This window comes from Accipiter gentilis, chromosome 7, assembly GCF_929443795.1.
Source record: "Accipiter gentilis chromosome 7, bAccGen1.1, whole genome shotgun sequence".
NCBI lineage: Eukaryota > Metazoa > Chordata > Aves > Accipitriformes > Accipitridae > Astur > Astur gentilis.
The window spans coordinates 23,887,506-23,899,720 of record NC_064886.1 but is presented as its reverse complement, the minus strand read 5'-3'; the positions used below and the strand labels follow the sequence as shown (position 1 = coordinate 23,899,720).

Here is a 12,215-nt window from a genome sequence, read left to right as displayed (position 1 = left end):
TAGAAGGGGTACCCAGCAGCATAGCCCAAACCTCAGCACAGCCCCCCTTGGTGTCACAGTGTCACTCACCTCCCCAGAGTACCAGAGTACCGCCCGTCACCAGCTGTAACCAGGACAGGTTGCCATGGAAACCGTTCATCAGATGCTCATGAGGCGAATCCCTCTTCATCAGATGCTCATGAGGCGAATCCCTCTCCTGCCATACCTGCAAACCAGGAGCCCATGGGATGCTTGGGGGGGAAGCCTTGGCTTCCCCAGGCTGTGGGCAGGCAGAGGGGCCCGAGGCACGTGGACCAATCACAAAGAGTGAAAATCCCAGCTCCCAGGCCGCAGGGGCTGACGTCCCCAAATGCTTCACTGCAGCCAGGTCTTGGTGGTTTGGGTTTTTAACATCAACAGCAGTTGCATCCTGAACAGGCGGCAGTGGGCTGCTCTCACAGGAGCTGTTGCTGCCTGGTACACAGTGAGACCCTGGGCAGCGCAGGTGACATCTCACCAGCTTTCCTAAGAGGAATGCTCTGGGTTTCATCAACCCACATTGCTTTCTTCTCCCCATTTTGGAAGGAAACTGCTGGCCTGTGGCAAACCTTGTACAAAATGTGGAAAAAGTAAGAGCTCCTGGGAAACAATGAGGAGGAAACAAGCCCGACATCAGATGGAGCAATTAGAGCCCATGAAAGACTTTGCTGGCTTTTATTTGCTGACGTGTGGGCCCAGCTCATAATGAGGACTATTGTAGTTGTTTTCTCATGGTGATAATAGAAAAAATAAACCAACAACCACAAAAAATTATCATCTCATGCATCCACATGAAGACAAAGAGGTGGCCTAAAAAACACCAAAATAAAGGGCTGTAAAACAAAGCGAGAGAGCAGAACATCCAAGCCTGAGACACCTCATTAAATTGTGATTAAAAAGAAATCTCTGTCTGTTCTCACCTAATTTCCTGCCTATTGACTGGGGATTATTCAGCACCAGCAGTGGGATTATTGCACAGCCTGTAGCAACCAGGATTTTCCTGCCACCTTTATCGCTGTTCTTGCTTTCTTATCTTGGGGATGTTCTTCAGGACCAGATCTGCTTCTCATGTTCCCATGTACGTGGCCAAGTCCACACTGGCTGATTTTGGAGGACAACAGCTGCCTGGACATTGCTGCCTTGGCACCAGAGGAGCCAGCTGAAATAGTCACGTGTAGTCAGGGAGGGTAGAGAGGGCACCCACTGCTGTGCTTCGGAGGGAGCTGGGTGCCTGAGGAGGGACAGGAGGGCAGGGACAATGCCAGCCATTGTTGTGCCCATTGGCTCCCCGGTGCTCGGCGTGTTGCCTCCAGCCGGGATCCGCATGGCTGGCAAGAGATGCCAAGGTGAGCCAGGGCTCCCGGGCACCTCCACCAGTGGGCAGCTGGCATGGAGCTGCTCTCACTGGAAGGAAACGCTAGAAACCCTCTGAGCAGCTCAACCTCTCCCTCTGCGATTCAGGCTTCCCATCAGTGGAGGAGGAAAGAAAGAAAGGCTCATACTTCCCAAAACCCATTCCCATCTCTCCGCACCCAGATGGCAGCTGCAAACCCTTGTGGGGGGTTCTTAGCATCCCCTCTGACTTGCAAATGAATGAGGGCCTGGGGGGGACCACCAAGGAGCTGGGGCTGGATGGTCATTGATGTCTCAGGGGTACGTGCATGCATGAGCATGTGTGTATGCACACATACGCACACATTCCTTTTCTCCAAGAGGTGTTGCAGGATGAGCTAGGCCAAATGGGCTTTGTAGCCCCAGAGGAAGAAGCAAGGTGGAGGAGATGCTATGGTGGATGTGTCTCCATTCTCCAGGAGAACTGCGGCTGCAGCCTGTTGATGGGATGCACGGCCAGGCTGCCGGGTGGGCAGGCTTCCCCTGCTCATGGGCAGCAATTTGGGCATGGGCAGCCTATGCGACAGCACCTTTTCCCACATTAGTCGCCAAAGCCATCCGACTGCAAAACCAGCCCCATTAAGGTGCAGCCAGCCGGCTGGGCACAGCTACTGGCACCCAATGTTGTGGGTGTCTGTCTAGGGAAGAAAAAATCCCCGAGGGCTGCAGGAGATGCCAGGAGGGCTGCTGCGGTGTTTCATAAGCAGGAAAGAAAAGTGATGGCTGCTGGGAGCAGCCCACTGCTGTTGCTCTAGTTCTGACCCACTCCCCATGCCAGGTGATTTTGAAGGATGATATGGGAGGGAAGCCTGTGCTGCTTGGGCACGGTGCAGGCACTGCTGCTCTCCAAGGGGTCTGGTGTTGGTGGCAGAGCTGCCAAAAAGGCTGCTCCGATGTCGGCTCCCTGGGGCTGACTCACGCTGTGCTGTATGTGCCCAGCTCTGCCCTCCCTGACCGCCCATGTGCTCTCTGGTTGCAGGCACTACCCCAGCAAGGCTGGCCACGGTCTGATGGACACCTGGTACGACAGCTCTGTGCCCAGCTACTCTCCCACCAACTGGATGGTCCCCAGGGAGCATGGGAAGAGCTTCCAGACTGGTAAGCAATGGCCGCTTCCCAGCCGCACTGGCAGCCTGGAGTGGTTGGGGGCACTTGGGGAAGGGAGCTCTGGTCTCCACGGCAGCACGGAGGCAATGCTTGACTTCCCCGGAGGGCAACAGGGCTCTTGGGGGTGTCCGTGGGTGCCTATTGCTCCATCACTGCCTCCTGGCTCTGCGCAGGGTCCCCCGACACCAAGGCGGAGGGGCTGGAGGGGCAGATCAACAGGCTCGCCGAGCTGATCGGCAGGCTGGAGGACAAGGTAAGGGCCAGCATTTCCATGCATGGGGCTGTCCCTTGGGTGTCCCCGCAGCCCCAGCACCTTCCTGCCCTGGTTGGAACAGAGGTGATCAAGAGGTAGCCATGCCCATCCCTGTGCTGTGGCATGCACGGGCCACGGGTGGGAGTTGGGTTGCTGGTGGTGATGATGTTGGAGGATATTGCATCTGACGAGCTGATGGCAGCTATTGAATGTGGAATAATTAACTGAGTTTATTTAAACACGGAAAAACATAAGGAAGAAGACAATGTCTCTTGCAGAGGCAGTCTTACTCCATCTAGGGACTTGAAGGAGAAAAAGTTGCAGTACAGGAGAGGTTTCTGAAATCCTCCTGGTTTGCACTTTCAGGGCAGAAGGGGACAGGGGAAAAGTGGTGCTGTACGTGGCAGCAGAGAGGTGCCGTGAAGGTTGAGGGCAGAAAAATGTTGATTGTGGTTGCTAGAGGAAATAAGAGTGTGCCCAGGGCTGGGAAGGTGCAAGTGGGCACTGAGGAGGGATGGGTACCCCTGCTCATGCCACCCCAGGGACAATTCAGGGATCGTGGAAAGGTGACAGCTATTTTGGGGCTGATGCGAGGACGTGGTGTTGGGGATGTCGGCTGCACTGGGAGCACGGGAAGCTTTTGCAGAGGGTCTTGATGGGAGGATGTTAAGGTGCAAACAGCTCTTGGAGCCATCCCCTGCAGAGAAGGGGGAACAGCCCATAATGCCAAGCACAGGGACAGAAACCTGCCAGCCTAGGAGGGACACAAAGCCTCAGCCCCCGCCCCCCCACCTTTTCCCCCTTTTCCCAGACTCTCTGGTTTGACCTGCACCAGCGGCTGTCGGACAGCGAGAGCACGGCTTGCACGGTGAGAGTACCTGGCCACCACCCATGGGGTGCTGGGGTGTCCCTGCAGCGTGGCATCGGACTTGGGGGTGGGGCGTGTCAATGTGTTTTTTGGGTCTCACATGCCACTGTGTTTCGGGGGGCCTGGCAGTACCTCCTCCTGGTGCGGGATGAGATGACGGTGTCGCACAAGCATCTGGGCGAGTTTTGCAGCTCCCTGAAGCAGTACCTGAAGAGCGTGGCCGGGGAGCGGGACTGCTTCCAGTGGGTACCACCGGCAGACGTGCAGCGGAGGGGCAGGGGGGGCAGGGGTTGTCCAGCTGCCCTCACAGCAAGGGGCACTCCACCAAGTGAAGGGCTGAGGCAAACCAGCCAGGATTTGGGGGTGTAGTGATGCTTGGCCACCAAAACCCTTTTGTATGGGCTGGGGAGTGCTGGGGTGGTGGTGGTGGGGGGAGGTCCCCCCACCTGGGCTGCTGGGGCTGGGGTCACCCCCTTGGTGGCCTACCCTACAGTGTGCCTGTGGCTGCAGAGGCTGAGGTGGGAGGGATGCCCCATGGTTCAGGGCTCATCCCTCTCCCCGCTCCTGCCAGCGTCACCGCGGTGAAGCTGCCCGATGGGGTCACCTTCATCATCTACGAGTTCTGGGAGACTGAGGAGGACTGGAAGAGGTAGGGGAGGGGGCGCAAAGAGCTCATTTTTGGGTGGGGTGCTCAGGCGCGGAGGGGTGTTGGAGCTGCTGAGTCCCAAGCTGCATCCCCTGTCTGATGGCAGGGACGAGGATCAATCTGTCTGTCCTGGGGCTGTCACTGTAAAGGGGACAGGGGGCTTGGGAGGTCTCTGTGCATCTTCTGCCTGGGGATGCCTGTGGACATGGGGGAATGGGAGGTCTACGTTGTCCTGAACCACAGCAGGGTGCTTTGCCTAAGGGGAGGGTGGGCGGGATTGCTGGCACCCAGCCCTTGCCAGAGCCGACGGGGTTGCAGGGGGCTGGGACGGTGACTTAGGGGAGGCTGTCGCCCACTCTTTCCCACCCGGGCGCAGGCACCTGCAGAGTGCCACCTGCAAGGGCTTCCAGCACGTCAAGGTGGACACGCTGAGCCAGCCCGAGGCCGTCTCCAGCGTGGCCGTGCCAGGTAGGAGGGTGCCTGCCCTGCGGGGTCGGGGAGAAGGACCCCTGGGTGGCCAGCACCACTGTTGGGGAGCTGGGGTGGGCAGGGGGCATGGGGCAGTGTGCGCTGGGTGGGCTGGGTGGGTTGGGGTGGTGCGGGGCTGGGCAGAGGTGACCCTCTTGTGCTGTTCCTCTGCAGCTGCCTGGTGCACCCTGAGCCGAGAGTGATCACTGCTGCCGGGGGCCCGCCATCATCCGTCCCCGCTGCGGGGTGGCCGTGACTCCCTGCGTGGCTGGGGTGGGTGGGAGCTGTCGGTGTGACCTGTCTGCAGTGAAGGAAACCCCTGTGTGTGTCCCCAGCACCCCATAGGATCCCCCCTGCTGGCTACCCCATCACCTGGGTCACCTCTCCCTGGAGTGGGGTGGTCTTGGGGGAGGCGGGAGTTGGGGGGACGTAGGGGGTGTCCCCCTGGGGTCTGCCAAAGAGCAGCTGGCAGGGTTTGGCGAGGGGGGGGGGGCCTCCCCCAGGCATGGGCAGTCAGGGAGTGGGGGAGGCAGGGTGCAGGCAGCCAGGTGATGGGGAGGGGGCAAGGCAGGGGTAGGGAGCCAGTGATGAGTAACAGGGGTGGGAGTGGGAGGCTGGAGCCCCCCTGGAGTGGATAAGTTGGGGGGGTCCCTGCTAGTCCCCAGGACCACCCAGGGAGGGGGCTGGGGGGTGAGACTGTGCCTGGAGCAGTGTGTGTGTGCCTACAGGGATGGGGGCTCCTGTCCCTGAGTGGGGGGGAGTTGAGGATGGTGGCAAAGGGAGGGTAGTCCTGCTATTGGGGTGCCTTTTAGTCCTGCGGGGTGTGGGTGGTCCCGAGGGGTTTCCTTTGTGTGTGTGTGGTGGCAGCAGGTGCCTTGCAGGTGTGGGGGGGGGTGCCCTTCCTCCCCCCCCCCCCCCCCTTCCTGGGGTCTATACGTCTATCTGTGGTCTGTCTGTGCGTGTGCAGCGCTCGCTGCCCATCCTGCCCCCACCCCGCCGTGCGTGGGGATCCCTCAGGGTGCATGGCGCAGGGCCCTCGCCGATACCCTGTCCCATCTTTATTAGCCGCTGTACAACAGGGACGGTGATGCCAAATAAAACCGTGATGGGATCCAGCAGCGTCGCCGTGTCCAGGGTGGCTGTCCAGGGTGGGGGCGGTCATGGTGGGGTGGGGCACAATAGTGGGGTCCGCTGCCCCTCAGTGCAGCAGCCCCAGCACGGCCAGGGCAGCACTCTGCCCGCAGACGAAGGTGCCGCAGAGCACGGAGAGGACACCCCAGGCGATGAAAGCAGCCCTGTGGGGACACGAGCAGGGGGCCGGTGGGACAGAACCAACCCCCAGTAACATGCCACCCCCTGGCCCCCGGCCCCCCGGGTGTGGGGCCCTCTGTGGGCGCTCAGCCTTCTCTGCTATGCTCCTCTGCATCGCTCCCGGTGGATGGCCAAAGACCCCGGCAGCCCCTCCGGCTCATACCCGTGCCCACTGCAATGATACACGAAATCTGGTCAAAAGCCTGGCAGCCGCCACCACGAGACCAACCCCGGTTCTGCTTGTGCCCAGCAGCCCCGCTGAGGGGGCACAGACCCACATCAGCCCCCCATGCTCAGGCATGGCCGCTCCCACACCCCCCCAGTCCTCACCCTACCGCCGCATGCCCCCACCCCTGCCCCATCCCCAGTCCCGTGACCTGTGGGTCGGCACCTCCCTGTCCCCCTCTCGCCGGGCACACAGCCCCCCTTCTCAACTGGACACCGAGCCCCCAGGACGTGGCACTCACCCCCAAACCTCGGTGCTGCTCTGTCGTGGGGTTGTCGGCACCGTGCACCTTCCCGAACTGCCCCAGGCAGGCTGGGACTGTCCCCATCGCTCCGGCTCATGTTGTCCCCTCCTCGTGACAGCACTCCCGGGCTCACGCCCTGGCAGGTTTCCCTGAGGCACCTCTCCAAGTCCTTGTCGCCCACCTGGGTGCCCCTGCTTACCTCCTGCCTTGCCCCCCCAGCACTTCAGCATCCCCAGGGGCACCCTCGCCCCTGCCCAGACAGCCTTGCCCCTGCCCCCATCCCAGGACACCCTCTTGGCTGAGACCCCAAGGTCCAGGGGTGCTCTCTCCAGCTGCCATGGGGGACAGGACCCCCTCACATCACCTCCATCCTCACTCAGACTCTGCTGCTCCCCCACGGGCACCGCAGACACGCTTTGGCACACGCTTACCCCAAAACTTGCCAGCACTGTCCCAGGTCCCCCCAACACAGGCCGCTGCTATGCCCCAGCCTCTCCAGCCAGGAGTGGTGATGGGGACGCACCGCATGGGCACAGCAGACACTAAACACCTGACGACTGCCTGCCTTGGGGCACCGTGCCCCTCTGACTCCCGCCCAAGCCCCCTCCGGATTCTCCAGTGCTTCCAAACACCACGGCTCTCCTTCCTCTACAACTGCTCTGCGTTGCAAGGGGTCTGGTACCTGGGCACCTCCCTGATGCCTGGGCAGACCCGCAATACCTGGGCACACCCCCAATACCTGGGCACAACCCCGTTGCCTGGGCACACGCCTGGTACCCAGGCACATCCCCAATGTTTGGGCACCTCCCCAATGCCTGGGCACATCCCTGATAACTCCAAGGTCAGAGCACATCCCTCCCTACCCAGCCTTCAGCCCCACCACAGACCTCACGTCCCGCAGCAAGTGCTCCTGCTTTCAGTGCTTACAGGTGCCCCAAATCCCCCTCCTCATGGGGCTCCCACCTTGGCCAGGGTGACCCCCAGGGACCCTGCCCAAGCCATGGGTCATGGGATGCTGCACCCTGCCCCTGCCCTTGCCCGTACCCCTGCCTTTGCCCGCACCGCCGAGCCCACAGGCACTCACTTTTTGCGTGGTCTGAGGGTGCGAGTCCCAGTCATGCACACCAGGCACAGCCCTGCCGCCAACACAGAGGCTCAGCCCCGCTGTCATGGCACCCTTTGCCCAGGCCCCGCCGTGGCATCCCCCACAAGCACTCCCCTGCACCCCCAAAATGGGGCCAGGATGAGCCACCTACCACCACAGCCCCACCGCAGCGACGCTCTTGGCACCGGTGACCCCCTCCCCTCCCTCCCACTGCTCACTCTTGCCTGGGAAGATGAAGATGAAGAAGGCGCTGATGCCTCCAATGAGCTCAATGACCTTGCCAATGTCCGGGACGAACAGGGCGATGGCGAGTGTGGCGGCCATCCAGGCGACTGTCAGTGCCACCCGGTTCCGCCGCTCGTGCGCCTCGGGTACCGCCGCGGCCCCGCACTTGGGCGTTGACCACACATCTCGCACCACTGACCTGGGGGGGGGGGGGGGGTCGGGGGGGGGCTGACGGCACCCGGCAGAGCCACACGGGCCGGGAGGAACAACCTGGCTCGCCACCACCCCCTCACCTGCCCAGCAGCACCACGATGGGGTAGATGGTGACGATGGAGACGCCGAAGAGCAGGCGGGCGACAATGACGATCGGGTCATTCCCTGGGTAGGACATCAGGATGTCGGACGCCACGGCCTCGCCGAAGGTCAGGTAGCCGTAGAGCCCTGCCGATGGGGAGGCGGGGGTGGGCGGCCGTGCCAGTGAGAAGGACAGAGGAGCCCCAAGGAGGATGGATGAGCCTGGGGCCGGGGAACCCCTGGGGCAAGGAGGGGGTGAAGGGCTCTGGTGCTGGGGTTACCGGTGAGGGAGTAGATGAGCAGGCAGATGAGCATGGAGAGCACAGAGACGGTGACCCAGTGGGAGAAGCTCTGGTTGCGCATGCTGCTGTAGATGGCCACGCAAGCCTCGTGGCACTGCAAGGCAGGGGGGCATGGTGCTGGGGCCCCATGCAGGGACAACCCCCACCCCCAGTGACTTCCCTCCCACCCGTGGGTGCCCTGTCCCACTCTCCCCCATCCCCAGGGGCTTGTGTCCTGCCCCACAACCACCACTGGTGACAGCCATGGGTCCCCTTCCCTGCACACTCCCCCCCCCAAGGGATGGTGTCCCCACGGTCCGGGACGCTGCAGGAGGCTGCCAGCACTGCCCCGGCAGCCGGGGACTGTGGGGATGACCTACCTGGAAGCCAAAGCAGATGGTGGGGATGACGCTGAAGATGGAGGCCCAGGAGGAGGCCCTGTGTCATGGGGGGGGGGAGGAAGTGCAGAGCAAGGGGTGTGAGGCCCCCAGACACAGAGGGGACCTTGGTGGCATAAGCTGTGAAGCCTGCAGGAACCTTCTGCCCGGTGATTTTGGGAGATGGGGGGATTGCTGGAGTGAAAGCTGGGGCTGGGGGCTGCCACCCACCCACCACCCTGCCAGTGCCGTCCCCAGCTCACCCCCCGCCCCCCCATGGCCACTCCCTGCATGGCCTCCAGCCTTGCCCCATGCCACTGCTGATGCCACAGAAGATGGGGTGGGAGGGACGCGGGGCTGACCCCCCCCCTACCTGGAGGGCTGGGGGGGCTCGGACGAGCTCAGGCTCTCTGCCTGCAGGTAGTATTTCAGGATGATGACCAGGGTGAGATAGCAGGCGGCCAGCGTGCCCAGGATGCTGCCAGGGTATGGGAGAGCATCAGCATGCAGAACCCTGGCAGCCCGGGGGGGACATGGGGGTGGGTGGGAGGGGTGTCCTGTGGCCCCACAGGGACCCGGGAGGAGGTGGCCAGGGGTATAGGATGCCCAGGGGTGGGCCGCCACAAGGGTGGCCCAGGTGGTACCTGGAGTACTTCTGGAAGCCGATCTCCCTGGGGACAGAGAGCGGGAAGATGACGAGGATGCAGAGAGCCGAGAGGGTGAAGCGCTGGTCCACGTACCAGGGGGGCGGTGAGGGGGCCCCGCTCAGCGTTCCATTGGGGTACAAGGAGTCACACACTGCAGGGGGCAGTGGGGGGGGTCAGCAGCACCCCGAAAGATGGCCCAAGGAGGTTGGGAGCATCACATCATGCCAGGGCCAGGGAGCCCCACATCCTTGGGGGGGGGGTCCCAAGAAAACCCCAGGGCTGCCCCCAGCCCACGTGGGACCACCTGCCTCTCACCCCCGGGAGCCACCGGCCCCGAACGTGGTAGGGGGGGAAACAACTCACGTTTCTCCAGCTGGTCACCCACCACCCTGAGGAGGGCCACGGAGATCATGAAGAGGTTGAGGAGGAAGCAGACCTCGCAGAGCTTCCCCGCTGCTGCCCCGCACACCGCCCGGACGACCCCCTGGTAGGTGGGCTGGGCGCTGAGAGCTGCGGCATAGCCCAGCACCGCCAGCCCGCTCACCAGGAAGACCAGCGAGCCCTGTGGGGACAGGACCCGGGAAGAAACACCACCAGGACCCTCCATCACCCCCCAGACCCAGGGGGGGACCCAGAAGGGCCATGGCCAGGGACCAGGTTGCCAGCCAGGTCACCTTGTGGCCCCGGGTAACACGACCCAGCAAAAGGATGGAGAAACAGCCCTATGTGATACTTTGGGTTTAGATTTGAGGGTTTGGGGGCATATAGGGGACCAGCCACCAATTTTATTTTAGGTTGAGCTAAAAGCCAGCTAAAAGCGCGGCTTCAGACGCCAAGAGGATCTCTAAGGCGGCAGCGGCTTTTGCACCCCTGTTCTCCCTTTCAGCCCGGATCGGGACGCAGGTACAAAGGGAAGGGTGCCCCCGCCAGCCCCCCCAAATGCCGGGGCAGGTGAACCCCGCCTTCCCCTCGCCCCTTTTCCCCAGGCCGGCAGGTATCTCGGCTCCCTATGGGGACGCCGCTGCCCTCAGCCCCTCGCCCCCGTCCCCCCCCCCACGCCGGCTCGGCCCCCCCCCCCCCCCCCCCCGCCTTACCAGCTCCACCAGGAGGGCGGGGGCGGCCCCGCCGGCCCTGCCGAAGGCCCAGGGGAAGCTCAGCAGCCCCGCGCCCAGCGCCGACTTCAGCATGATGAAAACGGCGCCGGCGGAGGAGAGCCCGGCGCTGCCCGGCAGCAGGGGCCGGCCCTCGCCCGCCGCCCGCTCCATCCTGGCGCCTCCTCGGCAGGGCTCTGGGCCGGGGCGGGCAGGGGGAGAGCAACCCCCCTTTCGCGCCCCCCCCCCCCTCCGCCGGGCCCCGCGGAGGCGGGCGCGGGTGAGCGCGGGGGCTCCGCGGACCCCCACCCCCCGCACCAGCGGGGAGGGGGCACCGGGGGACGGGGCAGGAGCCGGTCGTGGGAAACCCCACCCGAGCTCACCCAAGGAAAGCCCCGTCCCGATCCCACCCCGGCTCGGGTGCAGGGGAGCGGGCATCGCCCCAAAGCTCCCGTGGAGAGCGGGGGTCCACGGTTCACGCAGCGCCCTAGCTCGGGACCGGCGGCAGTCCGCGTCCCGCTCTCTGCGGGTATCCCCAAGCCTCCAAGAGCTAGTACAGACCACAGGAAAACCAGCAGCCCCAGCAGCTCCCAGCACGGGGCTTGGGCTGGGGACTCCCTGTTCCAGCTGCATTCACCCCATCCATGAAATTCCCACCATGAGGCACTTTGGAACAGACCGCGGCAGGGAGGTCGAGGGAAGGCGGCTGCAGCGAGCGCCCTTCAGGCGGTTTGGCTGGTTGATGCTTCTCCGCTCCTTGGGTGCGCGATGAGGCCAGCACCCCTCGGTGTCTCCACAGCAGCTAAAAAGCCCACCGGGCACTTGGAGACCTTAGTGAGGAGCCACCCCGTCCCATCCCCTGCTCCACGCAGGGAAAAGGGGTGCCGGGATAACAGGATGGGGTGACTGGTGCTGCAGGGGACCCACACGGAAGAGGCTGCACCCCACGGGGACAAGGGGCCCATCCCCTACACAGGGGGACACGCAGCAGCTCTGTGCCGCTCCCAGCACATGCCACTGCCCCAGGGCTCAGTGCGCAGGCCCCTGATGCTGGCTGACAGCCCCTAATGCATTTTTGATTTCCCACATATGTGCCCTTCTGATCTCGGTAAGACGGATAAAGAGACTTTAATCAGCTGCTAGGAGGAATTATGGATGGCTAATTGTGCCTGCCACCTCCATTACATCTCTGCCGCCTACGGGGTTTATAACCATTTAGAAGGGCCCTTCCAGGCCTTCATTAGCTGCACACCAAAGGCTTCAGAAATAATTGGCCTCTACGATTTAGAAATTGGCCACTGGGCTGTAAAATACCAGCCACTGGGAAAGGCTCTTAATTCGGACTGGCGCTTTGATACAGCTTGACTCTGGTTTCGAGGCTGTAATGGAGCTATAATCTCTCATTAGTGCTGTGATGAGCGGAGCGAGCCTCCTCATTAGCACCGAGCGGAGCAGTGGCACCAAAGCTTTCCAGGCTCCCTCTGAGGGGAGCGCCTCAAATCAAAGGGATGCAGCCCACCTCCCACACTGGCACAGCAGCTCCGGGCAGTTTCTCTGCTCAGGGACTCTGGGCTCCCTTGCTTATATTTTTTCACCCATTCTCCCATTTACCAGGGTGCTCCAGCCCCTGGGCTATGAGCTGTGACCCAAGGGTTGCCGTGG

At 62.8% G+C, this 12,215-nt stretch overlaps 2 protein-coding genes across 2 annotated transcripts in view; one reads left to right on the top strand and one right to left on the bottom strand.

The window, feature by feature from the left end:
• NECAB2 (N-terminal EF-hand calcium binding protein 2) overlaps positions 1-5,144 on the top strand; it is an 86,098-nt gene extending 80,954 nt beyond the window's left edge. The window contains exons 7-13 of the mRNA XM_049804377.1: positions 2,390-2,508; positions 2,691-2,770; positions 3,582-3,638; positions 3,768-3,880; positions 4,210-4,287; positions 4,661-4,752; positions 4,927-5,144. Of these exons, the coding sequence (XP_049660334.1) occupies positions 2,390-2,508; positions 2,691-2,770; positions 3,582-3,638; positions 3,768-3,880; positions 4,210-4,287; positions 4,661-4,752; positions 4,927-4,955 (568 nt within the window). The 3' untranslated portion in view covers positions 4,956-5,144. The remainder of the gene's footprint in view (positions 1-2,389; positions 2,509-2,690; positions 2,771-3,581; positions 3,639-3,767; positions 3,881-4,209; positions 4,288-4,660; positions 4,753-4,926) is intronic.
• Positions 5,145-5,675: 531 nt separating this feature from the next.
• On the bottom strand, positions 5,676-10,727 carry SLC38A8 (solute carrier family 38 member 8). The gene is made up of 10 exons (XM_049804372.1): positions 10,557-10,727; positions 9,826-10,024; positions 9,460-9,613; positions 9,189-9,293; positions 8,819-8,876; positions 8,439-8,553; positions 8,157-8,304; positions 7,863-8,062; positions 7,618-7,669; positions 5,676-6,047 (listed from the first exon to the last, which is right to left on the bottom strand). The coding sequence occupies exons 1-10, from the start codon at positions 10,725-10,727 to the stop codon at positions 5,951-5,953; spliced, it is 1,299 nt and encodes a 432-aa protein (XP_049660329.1). The 3' UTR covers positions 5,676-5,950.
• Positions 10,728-12,215: the final 1,488 nt, after the last annotated feature.

Coding starts and splice junctions, on each gene's coding strand:
- SLC38A8 (XM_049804372.1), bottom strand. CDS start 10,727: ATGGAGCGGGCGGCGGGCGAGGGCCGGCCCCTGCTGCCGGGCAGCGCC. Junction 8,554..8,818: donor CCATCTGCTTTGGCTTCCAG/GTAGGTCATCCC, acceptor CCTGCCTTGCAG/TGCCACGAGGCTTGCGTGGC. Junction 8,063..8,156: donor ATCGTGGTGCTGCTGGGCAG/GTGAGGGGGTGG, acceptor CCCCCCCCCCAG/GTCAGTGGTGCGAGATGTGT.